Source organism: Protomyctophum bolini (assembly GCF_963924005.1).
Source record: "Protomyctophum bolini genome assembly, chromosome: 16".
Taxonomy (NCBI): Eukaryota; Metazoa; Chordata; class Actinopteri; order Myctophiformes; family Myctophidae; genus Protomyctophum; species Protomyctophum bolini.
In genome coordinates, this window is record NC_137877.1 from 9,333,239 (window position 1) to 9,354,673 (window position 21,435).

The window sequence follows — 21,435 nt, forward strand, 5'->3', positions numbered from 1 at the left end:
CAGCCATGATATGAACATCAGTGGGACACAGGGAGGGCATGGAGTGAGATGAAATCTTAGTGGAACATCGTGACCTGAGGCACATGAAAAATACATGCTGGGCATAGGGCCTATGATTTATAATTAAGCAGGGCACATGTAAATTCATTCACAAAATAACAGATCTACAAATGAGTCCCGAAATACCTATCATAAACAATTAAACACGCAACGTTTTGGAGGCAGGCATAAAGAAGCATTTAGTCACATTTCATTACACACATGAAACACTTGCACACACACACACACGTGCACAGAGCACAGCACACACAGACGCTCGCACGCGCACACTCTCTCTCTCTCTAACACACAAGTGCACATTGGACATGGACATGTGTCTCTTGCGTCAATTTCCAGCATACTGTACTTTGTCTCTCTCCCACAGAGACTATAACTATCTCCACCTATTCCCATAACAATACAATGGCATATCCACCGTTGAGACAGCTGTGGCACAATTACTGTAACATCCCCTGCCACTGGGCAGCACATAATAAACATGCATCATCATCTCAGAGGTTAGCAACATCCCCATTCTTAACAGGATGAGCACACGCATGCAACGAAGCCAGAACACCGTAACAATACTAAACAGATTAGTTCTCATTATGCACAAGCACCAACGTAACAAATGGATCGAGGCGTGATGCAACACAGCTATGTATAGCATATGTATGTATGCCTATTATGCATTTATTCATGCCTTTGGTTGTAAACGCACAAGTATTGGCATCAATACTTGTGTAAATGTACTTAAATTACCAAAAGTAAAAGTAGGCCTATACTAATTACGGTATGCAGAATGTGCCATTTTTCAGTTTTCATTGTGAGCTTGTAGATCAGCTATTTTTCAAATGGCTGAAATGTATATAAGGCTGAAGTAGTTAACCCATTCTGACCGGGCACCCATTTTGGTGTTAGCATCATGTTACGCTTTATGTATTGAAAAATAGCAGATCTACAAGCTCATATCGCGCCACCGAGTGGCGCGATACGAGCTTGTAGGTCTGCTATTTTTGAAAAATTCGAAGAACGACTGACATTTTTAGAATCTGATCTCAGGTCAGAATGGGTTCATCAGACCAGTGTGTGTCCCGTGGAAACCTCGTATGAATCTGATCTCAGGTCAGAATGGGTTAATGTATGTTTTGTAATCAAACTCTACAAAGTAGCTAGCAGTGTTGTTTTCGTCGACAAAAAATAAGGAGGAAAAATGTTCGTCAAGTACCTTTTTTCACTGACAAACTAAATGGAAACTACATGAAAACTAAGCTACGATGATTAAAACTAAGACTAAATATACTGATCGTCAACAAATAAAAACTAGACTAAAATGTTAGACAGGGACTAGTGGACAAGAGATCCAGTATAAGTCATTTTACACTTGGTTGCATGCTGAAAATAGCAGATCTACAAGCACACGCTTTGTGAGCTTGTAGACGGCATCAAGGCCCACCAAAACACATTTTAGTCGACTAAATAAACTGTGGATTTCGTCGACTAAAATGTTATGACATTTAGTCGACTAAAACTAGACTAAACACTAAAACATTCCAGGTGACTAAAATGTGACTGAAACTAAATTTAAACTATGGAAGAGACTACGACTAAAACTAACATCAGAATTTGCTGCCAAGTAACAGTAACTATAAAAGTTTTCAAATAATTGTAGTGGAGTAAAAGTATAATATTTGGATCCGAGATGTAGTGGAGTAGAAGTGAAAGTATTGAATATTGGAAATATTCAAGTAAAGTAAAACTTTACTTTACACCACTGAGATCTATACAAGCATCACATCTGCTGTTTTCGTTGCGCAACACTGTCGTATGACGGAGAATAAATTAAGCTTAACGAGTTTTCAGCTTCTTCTGTATAAAGGTGGTTGTGCATAGAAAACAAAAAAAATAGGGAAAGAAATGCAATGAAATGAGAGACAATGTGGCAGGTTAAATCTCCCAAACAGTCGTTTGTCACCCTGGTATATGCCATCTGTCCAATAAACACGTCTCCTCTTATACGACTAAATAACAAATTAGACTGGATACATTTTACCACCCATAATTCATTCATGAGGACTCATTCATGAGGACTCATTCCTGTGCAGTGAATGTGACCGGGATGGGGGATAATTAATTGGCTCGGGGGGGACGGGGGACATGGAGAATCAGCCTTTTTGAGTGGTGCAACCACTCCTACAACCAGCAATGTCCGTGTATACCTATGTACCTATACAGTATGTGGCCATGAGCACGAGTATCAGTACCAGTAGGGGCGCTGTGCCAGAAACAGAGAGAGAGAGATAGTGCTGCTCTGTTGCCTGCTAATGAGAGAGAGAGAGAGAAAGAGAGAGAGAGAGAGAGAGAGAGAGAGAGAGAGAGAGAGAGAGAGAGAGAGAGAGAGAGAGAGGAGGGGAGTTGCACCACTCAGTTCACACAGCTGTGATTTTTTGAGGACAGATGCAACTCACACAGGCACACACAGTCAGGTGATCAGCAAGGGTGTTACTAAATGCACATGTGCTGTCTTTGGCTGCTGATCATGCAGGGTTGTTTGCTTTGATTTCATTTGGTTTTGCACGCAAACATACTGTAAATCCCAATTCTTACCAGCAGAGGGAAGTGTTGTAATAGAAAGAAATTCCCATTTTCGTGCATGAAGCTTTAAAAATCCTCAATGTGTTGAATTCAAAGCTTCAAGGTTGTACTTTATTGTAGCCTACTTTATATCTTCTGTACAGGAACAACATGTCAAATTTATTTTAGTTTGGCTTCCTTCAGACAATGCAGCAGCATAGATAACAAAGACAAAAATCTGCAAAAAAGATATAAGATAAAGAGAGTGGAAAAAAAGCAAACAAAAAGCAGACCATCAGAGATATGTTCCTCACTTTACACTGTCTGACTAGAAGTAGCCTATATTAATCTGGAAGAATATGAACATGTAGGAATAAAGTATAATGCTACTGGCATAAATCTCTTTCACAAGAACAAATAAGTCAGAAGGTCACACAGGAACTTAATAGCATGTGCTTTATGACTGCAGGTTGAGCGTCCTCTGTAAATAGTTGTGTTTACAGTGACTGTGTTGGTAGGCTATAAGTCTCTGCAATGTTTGTTTCCAAGTAACTGTTACCAAGGCCATTATTGTCTCTGACCGGCAGCTAAGTATAGCCTTTAGTATAAGCCTTTGATATACCAGATTCAATCCAGTCACGATTCCAATTTTTCACATTATGTAAAGTAATAATCATGCAGTATATGTTTGAAAACTAAAATGTCATAACTTATTTTAACACGACGTTATGACATATAGGTTAGGGAATCATTTCTTATGATAACCACCACATTTAACTTAGTTCCCAGCATTTATCTTACACCTTTATCTATCTTGTGTTATTTAAAATAATCCACTTGGTAGCAAACATGTTTTTCCTGTATGCATGAGAAATTCTCATGCATACATAAAGTTGATTCTTCTTGCCGTTTAGAATCAACTTTAAACTGTAGAATGTAGAACAGTGGGTCCCAAACTTTTTCATGTCAAGGACCCCCAAATTGACACTAATTACCCATGGACCCCCATATGAAAAGATATGCCAGGGACCCCCATGAGAGAAGATTTTCACGGCTCACTGATTCTCAACCCGTTTAATTTCAAGGACCCCCAGTTTGACATGCATTAGTCTACGGACCCCCAATTTAATGGCATTTCTATCTCTCGGATCTCCAATTTATATTGAAAAATCAATGTTAATTTTAACTGAAAATGAGAGTGTACAAATGGAACCAAATGAACCTGTTCCATTTGTACACTCTCTGAGTTACAGACCCATAAGGGTCCATTTGGTTCCAAACTATCATTTAGCTGGGGACCCCCTGAAACTCCCTCAAGGACCCCTGGGGGTCCCCGGACCACACTTTAGGAACCTTGTAATCTACAACATGTATTTCAACTTTACAACTAGTCATTGTCCGCACAATTACACATCAATTCTCTTTATAGTACATGTCACTATGGAACTTGTTAAACAAACCCCCCCTTTCTCTCTCACTCAAACTGCAGTCTGTCTGAGAGACAGACTGCAGTCTTGGGAAAGTTCATACCGAGAGGTCAGTCTCCTGGACCCCCTAGTGAGGTAAGCCAGAGAAGCCTAATCGCAATTACTTTACATCAACATGATAGTTTATAGAGTATGTTGGAAAAAAATCATAGATTTTCAAACATTTGGTTAGCAGTAGGCTATATTGGCTATTTCCACTAACTTTAAAACATTTTGAAAGTTAAAAGTTATTAAAGTTGTTTCTTTGTAAGATTGTATAGCCTACTTAACTTATTTGACATATCTGTTGTGTGCAATTTTTGTTTATAAGCGTAGGACAAATACAACTTAATACTTTTTTTTTTTTTACCAAAACACACTTAAATCATTAATCACAATATTATTTGTGTGACAATTAATCGTCACGTAAAATGTCATGATCGTGACAGTCCTATAGCTACCACCTGGCTTTCTTTTGTTTTTGTTTAGCAGACAGAAATGCAGCACTGGGCATATCAACCATTGCTCCCTGCTGGGAACAAATATCTGCAACAGAAATGGGACAAGGCTTCATATGATATACACAGGAGAAAGGTAAGGAAGAGAATGTGTCGTGTTGTGTAACTTGTGTTGTAACTTGTGCCATAACAAAATCACTTCTATAAGATTGCTTTCAGTGTACCATATTCCTTGTATATAGATCTAAATGTTTTACTTTTGTTAAAAATCAAGTGCCTTGCAGTGCCAGACAGTTGGCATACAATGCATCAATCCGTACCCATGCAGCCTGTAATACCTTTTCTATTATTTTAATACAATTGTTTTGTTCTTTTGTCCAGGTGAAATCAGCTATGGCAACAATAAATACCAGTCCCCCAAGGACATATCATCATCTAGCTCTAAACACTAAAAGGCAGAAGGTAATTATAGGACATACTCACTATATGTCCACAAGATGGCAGCAATAACTAGAATGGGTTTTTATGCTGCTCACAGCAATGTGTGCACACTGTGCAGCATTAGTTAAGATATTTGGATGTGTCATATAGATTGTGTCATCATGTCAATATAACTTCCACATTAAGCTTGAAGAAGAGCAGGCAATGAAGACCCACAGAGAAAACCTTATGCTTCTGGGGAAAATATCCCACATAATGAGGACCACTGGACAAATTGACAACAGAAATCACTACGAAAGGAAAAGGTTTGCTCTGTATTTGCACTGAGAACGCACGCACACACACACACACACACACACACACACACACACACACACACACACACACACACACACACACACACACACACACACACACACACACAGTAAACGAGACTTTACTTTTCATGGTAGCCTTGGCAGAGAGAGGAGAGAGCAGGAGCTATTACGTATCACAAAGCAGAACCAGGTGATCCAGTTTCGTCTGAACCAGTGCAAACCATTCTATAGCGTGATGGCTTGGCATGAAGACTGGCTCAAGACTCTCAAGTTAATGGACAACATTGCACTCTACCCACGAGGAAGGGCAAGTGAGCCAAAGGTGATGACGTTAAATTAAGATTGTAATTTATTTGACTATTATAGCCCATATTACAACGAAGTTCTTCATTATGCTGGTAGGTCATAGCTCCTGAATTGGTACCCAATTTACACAAGCTCCAAATGTAGGAGTCTGATGTTATGTAGTAGGCTAATATCAGTGGCCAACCAGCAACCTCCTTACCCTGACCTTATAACGACACAAAACACATAACCAAGCTTGTTTTAACCATCTATAACCTTACCTTACCTAATAATGCCATTTCAAAACATCTCTAACAGCACCTAAACAGAAACACTTTTGGCCTAAACTTAAGTTAACCAAATGTCTAAACACCACCATTTTAACATTATACTGGGTATTATTATATTGGGCTCCATCTGGCTGTTCAAATAATACGCATTGAGGACATGATGCTGCTGGTTCAGGGGCCACTATCATTCATATGTTATCAGTATCACAGCGATGTTTGTCACAGTACCATTATGAATATGATGGTTGCAGAATTCATCCAAATGTCAGAGACGCAGCCAGAGCAGTGACAGTGGCACCAGAGAGGAGACTAACGAAACAGCACAAACCTCTGACAACAAAATGACTGATGGCACAGGAACATGTGAGCAGAGGGAACAGGGGAAGGAAACCAACAACCAGCCAGAGATGTCCATCTCAACTGAGGAATGCAGTGCATCCGAAACAGAAACAAACACCCCAGACAAACAGCCCCACACATTTGAAAGTTCATCTTTGTCTGACAGATCTGAAAGGTCAAGCAATCCTCACACACCTCACACAAGTAGGCCTAACTCCCCTGAAAAAACGCATAGGCTACAATGAAGGACGGAACCACTGAATACAAGGACACAAGTGAGGAGGATTGAGAATGTGTGTAGCTACTTGAAGGAGTTTAACCTTAATAAATATTTTTTGGAGCTTAATCCAGTGTGTGGAACATGTTTTGTTTGTGGGCAGTAGAGGGCCTATAGCTTATGTGGGTAGGTAGGGTAGCCTACTGTACACTGAAAAAGCAAGTGTTATTCCATTTAACTCAGAGAATGTACAAATGTGGTTATAGTAGCCTACCAATGGAAACAAGCAGAAATTAAGGCTTTCTTGGATTCAACCTTTTAGCAGAGCTATTGTACTTTCCAGTCCTTGTCCATGCAAAAGAAATATTATACCAATAAATGTTCCATACAATATTTGAAAAGGTATTTTTTGCTTTCAGTATAAAGCTTGTCGACAACATGTGATTTGTGGTATATTTAGATATTTGTGCATCTGTTATGTATGCTTTGGTCATTTACTGGCTTTGGTTGTGTGTGTTACTGTTATGTGTATCTTAACTACTAAATGGCTTTACTGTATGTGTTAAGCATTACACTACAGGGGCAGGCCTGCATAATAGTGGACATTTTTTGTTTTGGTTGGCTCCTGAATAACATTTATGTGTTTGTTTTCTTGTGTTTCATGAATTGTGATTTTTCTTTTTTGTTTCTTTATTATTATACTGTTATTAATATTAGTAAACAATAGAGTTACGTAACATATCCCGCTCTTGAACGAAACACGGAGTAAGAGCGGAACTATTCAATTCAGTTACAGTTTCCTTACGACAGAATTCAACAGCGGAACAGTCGCTGCAGAGAGAAGCCGCGGGTTTGATTTAACGTTGCTAACTGGCTAGCCCAGACTGCTTTTCTTCCTTAGTTTAATAATGTCACACTTTTAATATTCAAAGGGACAACTGTATTAAAATCACAATGAATCTCGATAGACTTCGAAAGAGAGTACGGCACTACATTGATCAAGTAAGCAAGACGATTTCCTTCTGAGTTTCTGTAGCTAACATTAGCCAGCTAGCAAATAAGCATTATAATATTACGAACGAACGTTCAAACATTTAGTTAGTTTTCTAAGCTATGTTAACTCATTCTGCACTGCAGCTAACCATATCCACACCCATAGAATTACGACGAGTCTCCATTACATGGCATTGAAATATCTCCATGTATGCCTCTGTGCTTTCAGCAACAGTATCAAAGTGCTCTGTTCTGGGCCGACAAGATAGCATCTCTTTCCCACGGTGAGTGATTGATGAACAGTTGTGTTTGGGACTAACGTAGCTTGGTAACATTTTAAGCCTTACCGTTGTTATTATGATTTATAGCTTACTTACCAGCGAACGGACACCCAGGGCGGTGGTGCTTTGAAGCTGTCCTCAGTGGATAAACGTCACTTATGTTTGGCGCTGTAACAGGTCCTCTAGTTTCATATCCATTTAATAGTTCTGGCAGAAAAGGTCTTTAGTAAAATATCTCCACTTTTCCATGAACAACAGACGAGATTCTCTCAGGGCGAGGGGCCCTGAGTGAGTGTAGGACTGAACATATCAAAAAGTTTCAAAACTGGGCACAATTGGCAGCTGGTGTGATTAATTACGCTGCCGGCTGCACCATTGCAGCAACACACCTGTCAGTGACAAGTCGGTCCTGAGTGCTCTGGAGCAGGTTTTCATCCAGGATGTCTCTGTACACTGCTCCATTAATCTTTCCCTCTATCCTGACAAGTCTCCCAGTTCCTGCCATTGAAAAACATCCCCACAGCATTCAAGATTCAAAATTCAAGATTGCTTTATTTTGTCATTATTTCCAACTGTAGCAGCAGAAAAAAACGAAATTACGTTTCTCCTAGTTAAAAAGACAACACAGGCTCATACAATAATAAATATATCAGTGCAAGACAATACTCTGAGTATAAATAAGTCCTAAAAACGACAGGAATCCATTAAAAAGATAAATAGAATAAAACCATTTAAAAACTGAACATAGATCATCAGTTCATGTCCTATCTGCCAGGGAGGCTAGAGTTCAGGAGCCTGATTGCCTGGGAAAAGAAGCTGCTCTGCATCCTTTCTGTCCTGGCACCTGGCTCCTGTACCGTTTCCCAGAGGGCATAAGGGAGATCAGGCTGTGAGAGGGGTGGGTGGCATCCTTAATGATACCAGTTGCTCTCCTGATGCACCTTTGCTGGTATATGTCTGCCAGCATGATGCTGCCACCACCATGCTTCACCGATTGGTCAACGATTCACCTTCCAACAGGACAACGACCCCAAGCACACAGCTAAGATAGCGAAGGATTGGTTTTAGGACAACTCTGTGAAAGTCCTTGAGTGGCCCAGCCAGAGCCCAGACTTGAACCCCATTGAGCATCTCTGGAAGGACCTGAAAATAGCTGTGCAGCGATGCTCCCCGTCTAACCTGACAGAGCTTGAGAGGATCTGCAGAGAAGGGGGAAAATACCCCAAATTCAAGTGTGCCAAGCTTGTAGGATCATTCCCAAAAAGTATTAAGGCTGTAATTGCTGCCAAAGGTGCCTCAACTTAGTACTAATTCTAGAGTGTCAATACTTATGTACTGTAGTGTACATGTGTTTTTCCAGTTTCTTATTTTTAATAAATTAACAAAATATTTGAAAAAACTTTTTTCACTTCATCATTATGGGGTATTGTGTGTAGATTGATGAGGAAAACAAAATGTGGTAAAAGTGAAGGGGTGTGAATACTTTCCGAAGGCACTGTATATGCCGCTCACCCGCGTGCAGATGGGACCGATCTATGTCTTTTTTGGAATACATAAAATGTATGTAAGAGTGGATGCATCACAGGCCAGTCAATGTCTATTTATTTAATGTCTATAATAATCTGCTCTCCGGTTTTGTATACAGAGGATCCCCAGGACATTTATTGGCTAGCCCAGTGCCTTTACCTGACATCTCAGTACCACAGAGCCTCCCATGCACTCCGCTCACGGAAACTAGACAAGGTAAGTTCTGGAGAAGTATGCACTATAGGTGGCCATAGCCAAGCTTGGACGCAGCACAGCAGTCAGCAGCCCAACTTACAAAGCCTAGAGTTAAGAGTTGAAGCTGTTAAGTATCAGAAAGAAGAATGCGAGTTGTGAGTAGAGAGATGCACGATATTGAAAATATCCGATTATTTGCAGAGTCATATCGTCCGACATACCGATTCCGATACAGATATATTACATTATTTTATTGAACTCATTGCTGCATTTTTATTTTGCTGGTGAACGTAGATGGTAAGCCTCCCTCCCCACTGATGCTCTTAAAGAGACAGAGACAGTCAGACTGGCTGCTCTGCGAGTACAAAACCATTGACGGTTACATTATTATTGCGTCAATATCGGCGCAAATAATCTGAATTATATAGGTCCGATGTGGCATTTTCATGGTACCGATTATATTGTGCATCTCTAGTTGCGAGTGCTCTTGTACTGTCTAAATCTGACACTGTGTTCTGAATGCAATCTTTCAAGTTGTTCAAGTCTGAGTTAACACTCTGTCCCTTCCCACACAGCTGTATGGATCTTGTCAATATCTTGCTGCTAGGTGTCACGTGAGTATTTGGCCTCTTTACTGTTAGAATTGAACTAACATCTTGCAAATATTACCTAGTCAAGTTGAGTTTACATAGCCTGTTTTTTTTTTCTGCTGCAGAATTAAGGTAACTTGTAATGGAACGTTGTCGGAGATGTTAAAGTGAATTCACATTTTCTTTAGTATGCTGCCAAAGAGTTCCAGCAAGCCTTGGACATTCTGGACATGGAGGAGTCGGCCAGTAAGAAGCTCCTGGACAGGAGTGGGAAGGAGGACAATGGGTTACCAGAATCTGCCAAGGATTGGGAGATGTCTGCTGCCTCTGTAAGTCCCAGCAACTTTTGAAGCTCTGGACTGATCACATATAGCTATATACCCATGACATTAATTTCGAGATTGTGATCAGTTTGTTTTTGCTATCCTTAAAACAAGCACTATTGGGCTGTCAACTCTGTGTTAAAATGCAGTTTAAGGGTACATCTAGCCAAAGCATGGATTGTTACATTTCAGATGTTGATGTTGCTAACTTGCTATTGCATAACCATGCATAACAAACATGCATAAATATACCTCTTAGAGCAAGTTACAGAAAGATTGGTAGATAACATAGGTTAAACAATGGTGAATAGTGCATTTAGTGCCTTTCCAAGGCACTTTACATAGATGGTGCATTACATTTACACACACACACACACACATTCAGACACCGATGGCAGGGGAAACCATGCAAGGCACCAACGTGCTCATTGGGAGCAATTAGAGGTTCAGTGTCTTACTCAAGGACTTCGACACTAACACTGAGGGAGCCCGGGATCGAACGTTAACGTAACGTTCCGGTGCCCAAGCGGACGCTCTGCCCCTGAGCCACTGCCGACCTGTAGGGTGCTGCTAGATGAATATGGGGTTTGTTTGTTTTTGTTTACCAATAGACTTGCACCCCTCACACTATCACCTGCTCGCTGTCTTCTTTCAGATCAACAGTTCCATCTGCCTACTGCGGGGGAAGATCTATGATGCAATGGACAACCGGCCCCTGGCCACCTCTAGCTACAAAGAGGCCTTGAAATTTGACGTGTACTGCTTTGAAGCCTTTGACCTTTTAACGTCCCACCACATGTTGACGGCGCTGGAAGGTGAGGCTGAGGCTCGGCCACGAGGTGTAGGGGTTATTTTAATATACCCAACCTGTATTGAATAACTCCTCTCCTCTAGGTGCCAGTAAAACTTCTGGTCTGTGACTTTGTTTTTCTATTTAAAAAAAGTCTCTTGTTTTATGACCCGCTAGAAAAAGACTTCCTGGATTCGCTTCCTCTGAGTCAACAGTGTACTGAGGAAGAGGAGGAGTTGCTGCATTTCCTCTTTGAGAATAAGTTAAAGAAGGTACAGTCTGATGACTTGCATATCATCTCTGACAAATGTTTTTTAATAGTCGCACACACACAGTATATACTGTATTCGTCGCTGTCTGGAAGAAACCACCTAACTCAAAAAACTTCTTATAAATCAATGCCATTGGACACTTATGGCTGTGGGTTGGTTAAAAAATAACTGTCTGCTAAAGCAGCTAACTCCACCACCTCTCGGGGCCCCCAGAGTCCTTGAGCAAGACTCTGAGTCTGAACCCCTAATTGCTCCCGATGTGCAGGTTGGTACCTTGCACGGTTTCCTCCGGCATCAGTGTGTGTGAATGGGTGAATGTGCATCACACAATCTCTGTAAAGCGCCTTGGATAAAGGCGCTATATAAATCCTCCATTTACCTCTCCCCCTCTCATTAATTAATTGACAATATATAAAGTCACAATACCAACTTTTTATGAGGCAGTATGCCATTGTTTTGAAAATATATGTTTTTCTTAATTTTTCTGAAAATATATATGTTTAATTTCCTGAATAATTTACATTTTGGCAGAGATATAGTGATTTCGTCAGCAATGACAACATTATTCCCTAACTTGGTCAACTTCCAAATATCCAGCCACGTCTTTCATAAGACACAAGAGGGCCAGTAACGATGGCAACATGTGCGCTCCAATGTTGCAGATCCTCGACGTTAATTTATCTTAAGTTAGCATTAATTTAAATGGTAATGTGATTGTGGCCTCTTTTTGTTCCAGTCGCTCTTCATCGGTCTTCTCTCTGCCTAGTGCATTCCCTTGTCTCATCTCTCCTTTGTCTCATGCTCATTTTCATCCTCCACTTGTGTCCATCTGTCTTGGTCGTTTGCAGTATAACAAGCCTAGTGATTTGGTGGTGCCAGAGATGGTCAATGGACTCCAGGACAACTTGGATGTAGTGGTCTCTCTCGCTGAGAGGCATTATTACAACTGTGACTTCAAGATGTGCTACAAACTCACGTCTATGTAGGTGTTTGATTTTCATTTTCTTTTGTATTACTCACCAGCAGCATGGGTACATTACTGGAAAATAAAAAATACATAAATCTAGTAGATGCCTACTATACAGTAACCGAACAGGAACATTCTCAACATTGTATACTATGTAATTTCAAGACATTTAGTTCCATTTTTGTAATCTGATTTAAATCTGAAATACATTTACAACTGAGTGCCAGGCACTGGAGGCCTACAATGCAATATAATCCTAATTATTCTTTTGTTTTTGTTTGTTTCCTTTCTTTCAGGGTGATGGTGAAAGACCCATTCCATGCCAACTGTTTACCCGTACACATAGGAACATTAGTGGAGCTCAGCAAAGCAAATGGTAAAATAAGCAGGCCTAGAAGAATTATTGTGTCAGGGATATGATTGATTACTTTATTCTATTCGCTAACTTGTCGATTTAACGAGGTAAAAAATCTTCCATTTTCTGTTGGTTACCATTGTTTTTGCAATTCATTTGCAGAGCTGTTTTTCCTTTCACACAAGCTTGTGGACTTGTATCCCAACAACCCCGTAAGTTGCCCCTCCATATCTCTTTCCTGTGTTTACACCTCATCTCGCTGTTTGGTAACCCACTCAAATCATTACCCAGGTGTCCTGGTTTGCTGTCGGATGCTACTATCTGATGGTCGGCCATAAAAACGAACATGCGCGGAGATACCTTAGGTAGGTACAGTATAAGTATTCACACTCGACAAAGGGAACGACTTGTGTTTCAGATCTACTGCCTTACACGTTATATATATATATATGGTGTCGGTACTATTTTTTTGTATGTCTACTGCAGTAAAGCAACCACTCTGGAGAGGACATACGGGCCAGCGTGGATTGCATATGGTCATTCATTTGCAGTAGAGAGTGAACATGACCAAGCCATGGCTGCGTACTTCACTGCTGCACAGCTGATGAAAGGGTGGGTTCTTTTATGCCTACATTTGACATTTTCAAATCTATAACTACATGGTGAGCTGAGCCATGCAGTTGTAAGATATATAGTGAGGAGTGAGGAGAGTGGTCTTCTAGAAGTAAAGTAGATAGTAGTAAATGTTTGTGTAACACAGTGCTTCTTCTCAATGACCGCAGATTACACTTTCTACAGTCACATTTCTTCGTCAGAATAGAAAATGTGCAGACGTTTTAAGCTGCTCTTATTGCCCCTCGTCAAGGCGATGCAAATATGTTTTGACCTAATTATGGACCAGTACTCCTGATGGTTTAAGAGATGTTTGAAATGTGTCTAATGGAGATGTTTTTAGATTTCTAGATGTATAGCTTATTGAACGGGTTCCCAAAGTGGTGTCCGGGGACCCCTAGGGGTACTTGAGGGAGTTCCAGGGGGTACCTAGCTCAATTAGAGATAGTTAGGAACCAAATAGACCCTTATGGGTCTGTAACTCAGAGAGTGTACAAATGGTAACGGGTCCATTTGGTTCCATTTGTACACTCTCAGAGTTAAATTAACAGTGGTTTTACAATATAAATTGGGGTACCAGAGATAAAAATGCCATTCATTCGGGGATCCGTAGCCATACACAGTACACACACATTAGTGTGTGAAACTGGGGGTCCATGAAATGAATATCTTTCGGAATCACTGCTAGAGCCGTACAAATCCTCCCTTATCGGGGTCACTGGCATATGTTTTCAAATGGGGCGTCCGTGGCCTAATACATTTTGATTTTGGGGGGGTCCTTGACACGAAAAAGTTTGGGAACCACTGGCTTATTGTATTATAAACAATAAATTAATACTATTGGGAATTGAATCAACTACCCATGCTGACAGTTTTATCCATCTTTGATGTCACCCAATCCTCCCTCTTGTCCAGGTGTCACTTACCCATGTTATACATCGGTCTAGAGTACGGTCTGACTAACAACTCCAAGCTGGCAGAACGCTTCTTCAGCCAGGCACTTAGTATCGCACCTGAGGACCCCTTTGTCATGCATGAGGTGGCTGTCGTTGCCTTTCAGAATGGAGAGTGAGTTACACACACACACACACACACACACACTGGTCAAGCAGGGCACTAGCTACTAGCTGATTGATTGATTTAAATATGTATTAACAGTTTGCAGAATTACAGTACATTTCAAGCACAAACTCAATACAAAGACTGTTAACTGTGAGCGGACGACCCAATTAAGCATTACGCTTGTTTACAAGAGGGACCATGTTAAATTCATCAAAACATTAAGAGACGTACAAATAGACACTTCTATATAGTTAAAGAACAGAACTAGCTAGTAGCTACTCTAGCTGCTAGAGTTTTCTGCAGTAGGCCTAGGCCACGTGGTTAAGTAAGAATGATTCTTTCCTGGACTAGAACATTGAATATTGGGCCTGTTTTTTGTTTTGGGGTGAAAGAATAAGATGCCTTCTTTTATTTTAGGAGCTCTTACCATTGTCCGTTCCAAATCAAGTAATTGCAAAATATGAAAGACACAATCAGAAAATTGGAGCATTTTTTCAGGGCTAGAAAATTTGAAAATGTAATCAATATTTGATGTTTGTTCTGAAACGAACATCAGAAAACAGAGAATGTGTGTTTTACTGTTTAATTTTCATTTTCAAATGACAATCAGAAAATTTGAGCATTTTCCAGATTTCTTTTGTGGGCAAGATAATTAAAAAATGAATATATTATAATATTTGATGTTTGTTGTTTGATCAAACGTCACAGTGTATTGTAAAAGTCAATTTCTACTGTCGATCAGATTATGTGCTGTGAATAGTGCATGTTATACGTGAAATGGGAAAATTGACTGGTCAAGTAGGTGTTTATGTTCAATGCCTTGTCCTGAAAGGCTCTCATGTCCAAGTTTTCTACAACTCTCTTTCAGCTGGAAGACGGCTGAGAAGTTGTTCCTTGACGCAATGGAAAAGATTAAAGCCATAGGGAATGAAGTAGGTACTTTATTCAATGTTACATGAAAAACATTCATTAATAATAAAGGGTGTCCTGTCCTCAGAAAATAGCCATGTCTCTAGAAGGTGAGCTTCATTCATTGGAGTCTTATTCTGTTTTCACAGGTTACTGTAGACAAATGGGAACCTCTGCTGAACAACCTGGGCCATGTTTGTCGGAAACTCAAGTAAGGGTTGAGCCCATTATGTTCTATACTTGGCTCCTAGATACGAAATGGTGTAGTTTGGGTTTAATAATAGCGTGATAGCTCCCACACACTTCTCTGCCTTTGTTCTAAATTATGTTGTTGGTCCCTCTTCTGAATTTCTATAGGCCCTGAGGTCATGTTAGCGTTCAGCCAGGGTTTCTTGATGTAGTACAGCTAGACGGGAGGCTAAAATTATCCTGATTGAATGCTTAGGGAAGACGGCCCAGTGCACTCTCGTCTATTTCATTACCTTTTCTCGCAGACTATATTCAGAGATGTACACACTTGTTTCTGCTACAGTCAGTCATTCCACATAAGTAGGGCCCTCATTGAGAATTCATGCAAAGATCCTTTAATCAATTATGCAAAGCCACTCTGGGAAAATATAAGAGCGGCTCGCCGAAAGTGTGCAGTACAAGTGGCTGTTTTGAAAGGTTCGTGTGAATTTGAATGGTAATCTCAAAATACCCTAATGAATGAATGCCTCATCGTCATTGGTCGTAATGAAGGCATTGTCTGTTTTTATTTTTCAGCTCGAGTCACTCATGCAATTATTATTATTTTTTGTCAAATATGTTTTTATTGAACAGATTATAAATTATTACAAACGTTATGATATGAAATACTTTTTTTTTTTAAACAAAATGAAAAAAAAAATAAACAAGACAAAAAAGAGAAAGAAATCCCTTAACCCTCCCACCCATACTGCTCAGTGACACTGCATACTATATAATAAGATGATAGAAAGCTCATGGAAAACATCTGAAAAGAAAATGGCGTACAGTCAATGGTATCCTGTCTATTAATTGTTTCTACTCGGGTAATGGACAAGGGGCAGCCAAACCTTATCAAACTGTCTCTCCCCGTTTCTCAGGAAATACCTTATTCTCTCAAGATGAAGTGTACTAGTCATTTATGCAATTATTATTTTACCATTCACAGTCCATGTATTGTGTTTACTCATTTGCTATTTTCTATATAGATTTGAATCATTTTGGTCTCATATGTCAAGGAAAACTGTCTGACTGAGCGTTTGTCCCTATTACAGGAAGTACGACCAGGCTCTAGAGTACCATCGTCAGGCCCTGGTGCTAATCCCCCAGCATGCTTCCACATATGCTGCCATAGGATATGTGCACAGCCTTATGTGCGACTTTGAGAGCGCCATTGACTACTTTCATACGGTACATAATGTAGTTCCTTAAATTCTCAGTCCCGCTGTCTCCCCATCCCCCAAGGCCTTTAGAACTGGTAGATGGTAGAAAACATATTTCTTACATAAATGCATGCCATTACCTGGCTTTTGGATAAATCAGATCTTCTTTGCTTTTGCAAGGTCGAATAAACACTGTGCAATTATTCATTTTCCTCTTTAAAACCAATCTGTTCAAGATTTCAGATTTATTTGGTTCACTTCTTTCCGACAGGCTCTTGGACTGAAAAGGGACGACACATTTTCTGTGACAATGCTTGGCCACTGTATTGAGATGTACATTGGTGACACGGATGCCTATATAGGTAAGGCAACGAACGGTAAAAACAAAAATGTGGATCCATCGAAGCTAATTATAATTATATATCGGATCAAACATTTATTTTGAGAATTAATTAATTTATGACACACTCCTCTTCATTTAGGCAAAATGTCAGCAATAATGGCTGAGAAGTGGAGCTTTAAACTTTGCTCTACTGACCGTAATAGAAGCATTAAAAGTACAAAAATAAAACATATTATATTGTTTGCATGTCTTAGCAGAGACATCTCTGAATGCAAGAAAGGTTGCAAAAGGACATGAACGGCGGTAGTTCAGAGTTATGAACATTCAAATAAATACATTTTTAAAATGGCATGAAGACTCAAAGAGCGAGGTCAAAAAGTGAATTGCATTACCAATGCTCTAATCGACCCACCATGCACTATTGTTGGTACACCGACGCCTACATCTACAAATCCTCAGACAAATGAACATGGTAAAGACAGATAGCTGCACTACTGGACAGGAAGCATTGGTCCTGTATATATATGTGGAACAGGACAGCCTCAGTAGTCCTCCAAAGCAGCTATACACAGTCACACTTACAGTATATATTTACTGTTTCCATTAGGAATGATCTGGTCATGTATAATTATGGAGAGCTGGCTTAATAGCAGTTTCAATTTCCGAAAGATTTGCCCAGCTTGGAAAACATCTGTCAAACTTGGCTATCTTGGACAGAATAGGCTACGGGAAATTGAAGATGAACAAACGAATGTCACTGAACTTTTGTTTGACTGGAACATAAATAGACTACACTGTCTTTAAGGAAAGCAAGAAAATATCACATGATGTAACTTTCCTTACCAGTGCGCACCTTCTCATGTCATGTTGCCTTTTTTGTGTACAATGTCTCAGTTGCTCAGCATAAATTCTATGCAACCCAGTACCCACCCTTCATATGTTTCCACCCCTCCCTCCCCCCTGAAAGAATTGCCTTTTAAGAAGGTATCCCTCTAACCTTGTATAACGTTGCTCCTCCAAGGTACTGACATAAAGGACAAGGTGCGAGGGAACCTGAGTGGACCGGCACTCATCAAAATGCTGAACACGTCGTCTGAGCCTGCCGACGCGCGGGCGACACCGAGCCTATTGGACGACAGCAATATGTCCCTGGAGACCCCACTGTTGACTCAGGACAAGACCCCGTCGGAGCCGTCCCTGCGGCGCTCGCTCACCCTGGAGTGCGACATGTACGAAAGTGACATGATGCTAGAGACATCCATGTCGGACACCAGCACGTGAACGTCGGACTCTTTTGGAGGCCAGAACTGTCGTCGTGACGGGTTGCGATAGAGAGAGCATGCATGCACGCATGCACGTCCCGAAAACCCCACAGGACCATTTCAAAACCAAACCCTTGACATTTATCCTCCACACCAGAGACCACTTGTCGAGTTCCCCCCCCCCCCTTGTGCATCCTGTATTATTGTGTTGCTGTTAAGTGACATGATGTAGAACGTGCCATTGTGAACTTAACTAACACTTTTAAAAGTTTGGTGAATGTGTAAACAGTGTCTGCTTTACATTAGATTACTCTAGATTGCTCTAGAAATGCACTTTAAAAGGGGGGTGCCGACATGGTCTCGGTTATCAGGTTGAGGGCTTGGTTTAGTGTTGGACCTGGGGATTAAGGTTTAGGGACAGCGGGAAGATGTGATCCTCTGATGCTTGACTGAAAGGACAAAATGTGGCAGCACTCCTCAAGTCATCAATCATTGACAGACTGTAGTCACCTATTTCTGCCCATGGCAGGACCCTCTTGTGTTGCTTACCTGTGGATTTATACTTTGATTAAACCTAACTGGCTGAATGCAAGCCGTTCCAGTGAAGAGAGAAACAAGAATGGTAATTCCTACAATAAACCATAGAATTTTCTTTTTAGACTGTGCTCTTTGTGTTTTGTGTTCGGGAATGGTACATTCTGGCAACAGTGCCTAGGGCAGTGATACTCAACCTCAGGCCCGCGGGCCACATCAGGCCCGCGGGACCATTATGACTGGCCCAACAATGAAAATCTAAAAAAAAGAAAAAAAAATCTGGAAAATGAAATAAAAATAAATAAATCTGAATGAAGTTATCTTTAATTACATTATTATAAGTAATACTATTAGAGTTGTACTATTACTCGAACGAAAATGGGGGGGGGTGCAATGCAAATGAAAGACGTATACTGTGTATCCCTATTCCCTGACATAATTTTATAGCTAAACGGACAGAATTCTATTTTATTTGAATGATGAAACCCAGCTGCCATTAATAGTTGGAAATGGAAATTGCGGAAATTGAAATTGCGGAAATGGTGGAAATGGTAATTGCGGAAATTGCGGAAATGGTGGAAATGGAAATGGTGGAAATAGAAATTGCGGCAATGGAAATTGCGGAAATGGTAATTGCGGAAATTGCTCTTCACTTATAGCTATCTATTTTCAGGTAGATTGTTTTATTTTACTCAGTCAGCCATATCACTACTCTTTTTTTTCATGAAAAAGGTCATAGCTGGGTAAACTATTTTCAGGCAAATTGTGTTTATTGTATTTTATTTTACTCAGCCATAACAATTTATTTTCTGTTAACCAACTTGCTGGCTGGCAGGCAGGCAGACAGCTACTCATAGACAGGCAGACAGACAGACAGCTACTCATGGAGAATTGGACAGGCAGGCAGTCAGACAGCTACTCATAGACAGGCAGACAGACAGCTACTCATGGAGAATTGGACAGGCAGGCAGGCAGACAGCTACTCATGGACAATTGGACAGGCAGGAAGGCAGACAGCTACTCATAGACAGACAGACAGCTACTCATGGACAATTGGACAGGCAGGAAGGCAGACAGCTACTCATAGACAGACAGACAGCTACTCATAGACAATTGGGCAGGCAGGCAGACAGCTACTCATAGACAGACAGACAGCTACTCATGGACAATTGGACAGGCAGGAAGGCAGACAGCTACTCATAGACAGGCAGACAGACAGCTACTCATGGACAATTAGGCAGGCAGGCAGACAGCTACTCATAGACAGGCAGACAGACAGCTACTCATGGACAATTAGGCAGGCAGGCAGACAGCTACTCAGACAGGCAGACAGCTACTCATGGACAATTGGACAGGCAGGCAGGCAGACAGACAGCTACTCATAGACAGGCAGGCAGACAGCTACTCATAGACAGGCAGACAGTAAGACAGCTACTCATTGACAGACAGACAAATAACTACTCATGGACAGACAGACAGGCAGGCAGGCAGGCAGGCAAAGAGCTACTCATGTTATGTTATTATGTTATTATAACAGCTACTCATGTTATGTGCAATAATTTGTGCAGTTATGGAAACAGCTCTTTGTGTTTATGCAAGAAAATGTAACACATTTATTTATTTACATATTGTGTGCATGCACATTGTACTTTGATACATTTTGCGAAAATAAAGCAATTGAAAGAGAGAAGTTATCAAGTATCATTAATGTCGTAATTTTATCTACTGGCCCCTTGCCATTTTTGTAATGTGGCCCACAGGTAAATCTATTTGAGTATCCCTGGCCTAGGGAGCCCCCTCTGTGATTGGCCGCTTATCGCTTTGATTAACAGTTCTCGTTTTTTAAACTATGCCTCAACCTAAACCTATAAGTAAAACTAACTCAATCAGTCGAATCAGACACATGGTAAGTCTTAAAGTCTCTAACCCAGAACGTTGGTGGGATTCATAATCACGCTGACGCTCATCTTAAATGAGGTGTCAATTTGTAGAGAGTGCACCAGTCCAGGGGTCTCTTTCACTGCCACTAGATGCCGCTATCCTCCTGGGTCATTGAGCCCTGTGATGAACCACAGGGCGCCTTAAAGGGCAACTTTCTTGTCTCCCAAACGTTGCAAAAAGTGGCCCTTTAAGGCTTTGTTTTCTCAGTATGGGACTTGAAGGAGAATTTATCATCGATCTAGAGACGGATATAGTGTTGAACTCTTTGAAGTAGTGTACCAGACAATGTGCAAATTTGGAAATTTGTAAAAAGCAGTTGACTTCGCTCTTTGTATTCTCTGCATTTAAAACAAGTGCGTAAATTTTCTCCAATCCCAGACAACATAAACTGTAACTCAATATAAACGTCAGAGTCCTGGTATAGAATCGCCAGGCCAATTTGTTTTTGGAACACAGGTCATATATAATATGACGCCATTCTTGATGACCTTGGGTCATCAATCGGGTCATAAATGCCATATTATGGTATTTATTTTCAATAGAAAAAATAATTTGGTGACCCATGGGGATAACAGAGTCACCAATGCCTATTTCTGTCTACTCAGTCTGTGTCAGCAGGGCTGTGGTGGACAATTCAGAAAATTCCTCCAAGCTGAACTAAAAAG

General features: G+C 40.6%; 1 protein-coding gene across 1 annotated transcript; it reads left to right on the forward strand.

The window, feature by feature from the left end:
• Positions 1-7,264: 7,264 nt before the first annotated feature.
• On the forward strand, positions 7,265-20,705 carry cdc16 (cell division cycle 16 homolog). The gene is made up of 19 exons (XM_080785590.1): positions 7,265-7,428; positions 7,649-7,703; positions 9,346-9,443; positions 9,998-10,036; positions 10,201-10,341; positions 10,991-11,150; positions 11,303-11,397; positions 12,246-12,379; positions 12,661-12,740; positions 12,882-12,931; positions 13,011-13,084; positions 13,206-13,331; positions 14,247-14,399; positions 15,262-15,325; positions 15,452-15,513; positions 16,583-16,718; positions 16,962-17,052; positions 18,055-19,014; positions 20,623-20,705. Exons 1-18 carry the CDS (start codon positions 7,381-7,383, stop codon positions 18,312-18,314), a joined length of 1,866 nt encoding a protein of 621 aa, XP_080641716.1. The 5' UTR covers positions 7,265-7,380; the 3' UTR covers positions 18,315-19,014; positions 20,623-20,705.
• The last annotated feature ends 730 nt before the right edge of the window (positions 20,706-21,435 follow it).

Coding starts and splice junctions, on each gene's coding strand:
- cdc16 (XM_080785590.1), top strand. CDS start 7,381: ATGAATCTCGATAGACTTCGAAAGAGAGTACGGCACTACATTGATCAA. Junction 10,037..10,200: donor ATCTTGCTGCTAGGTGTCAC/GTGAGTATTTGG, acceptor CATTTTCTTTAG/TATGCTGCCAAAGAGTTCCA. Junction 13,332..14,246: donor GCTGCACAGCTGATGAAAGG/GTGGGTTCTTTT, acceptor CCTCTTGTCCAG/GTGTCACTTACCCATGTTAT.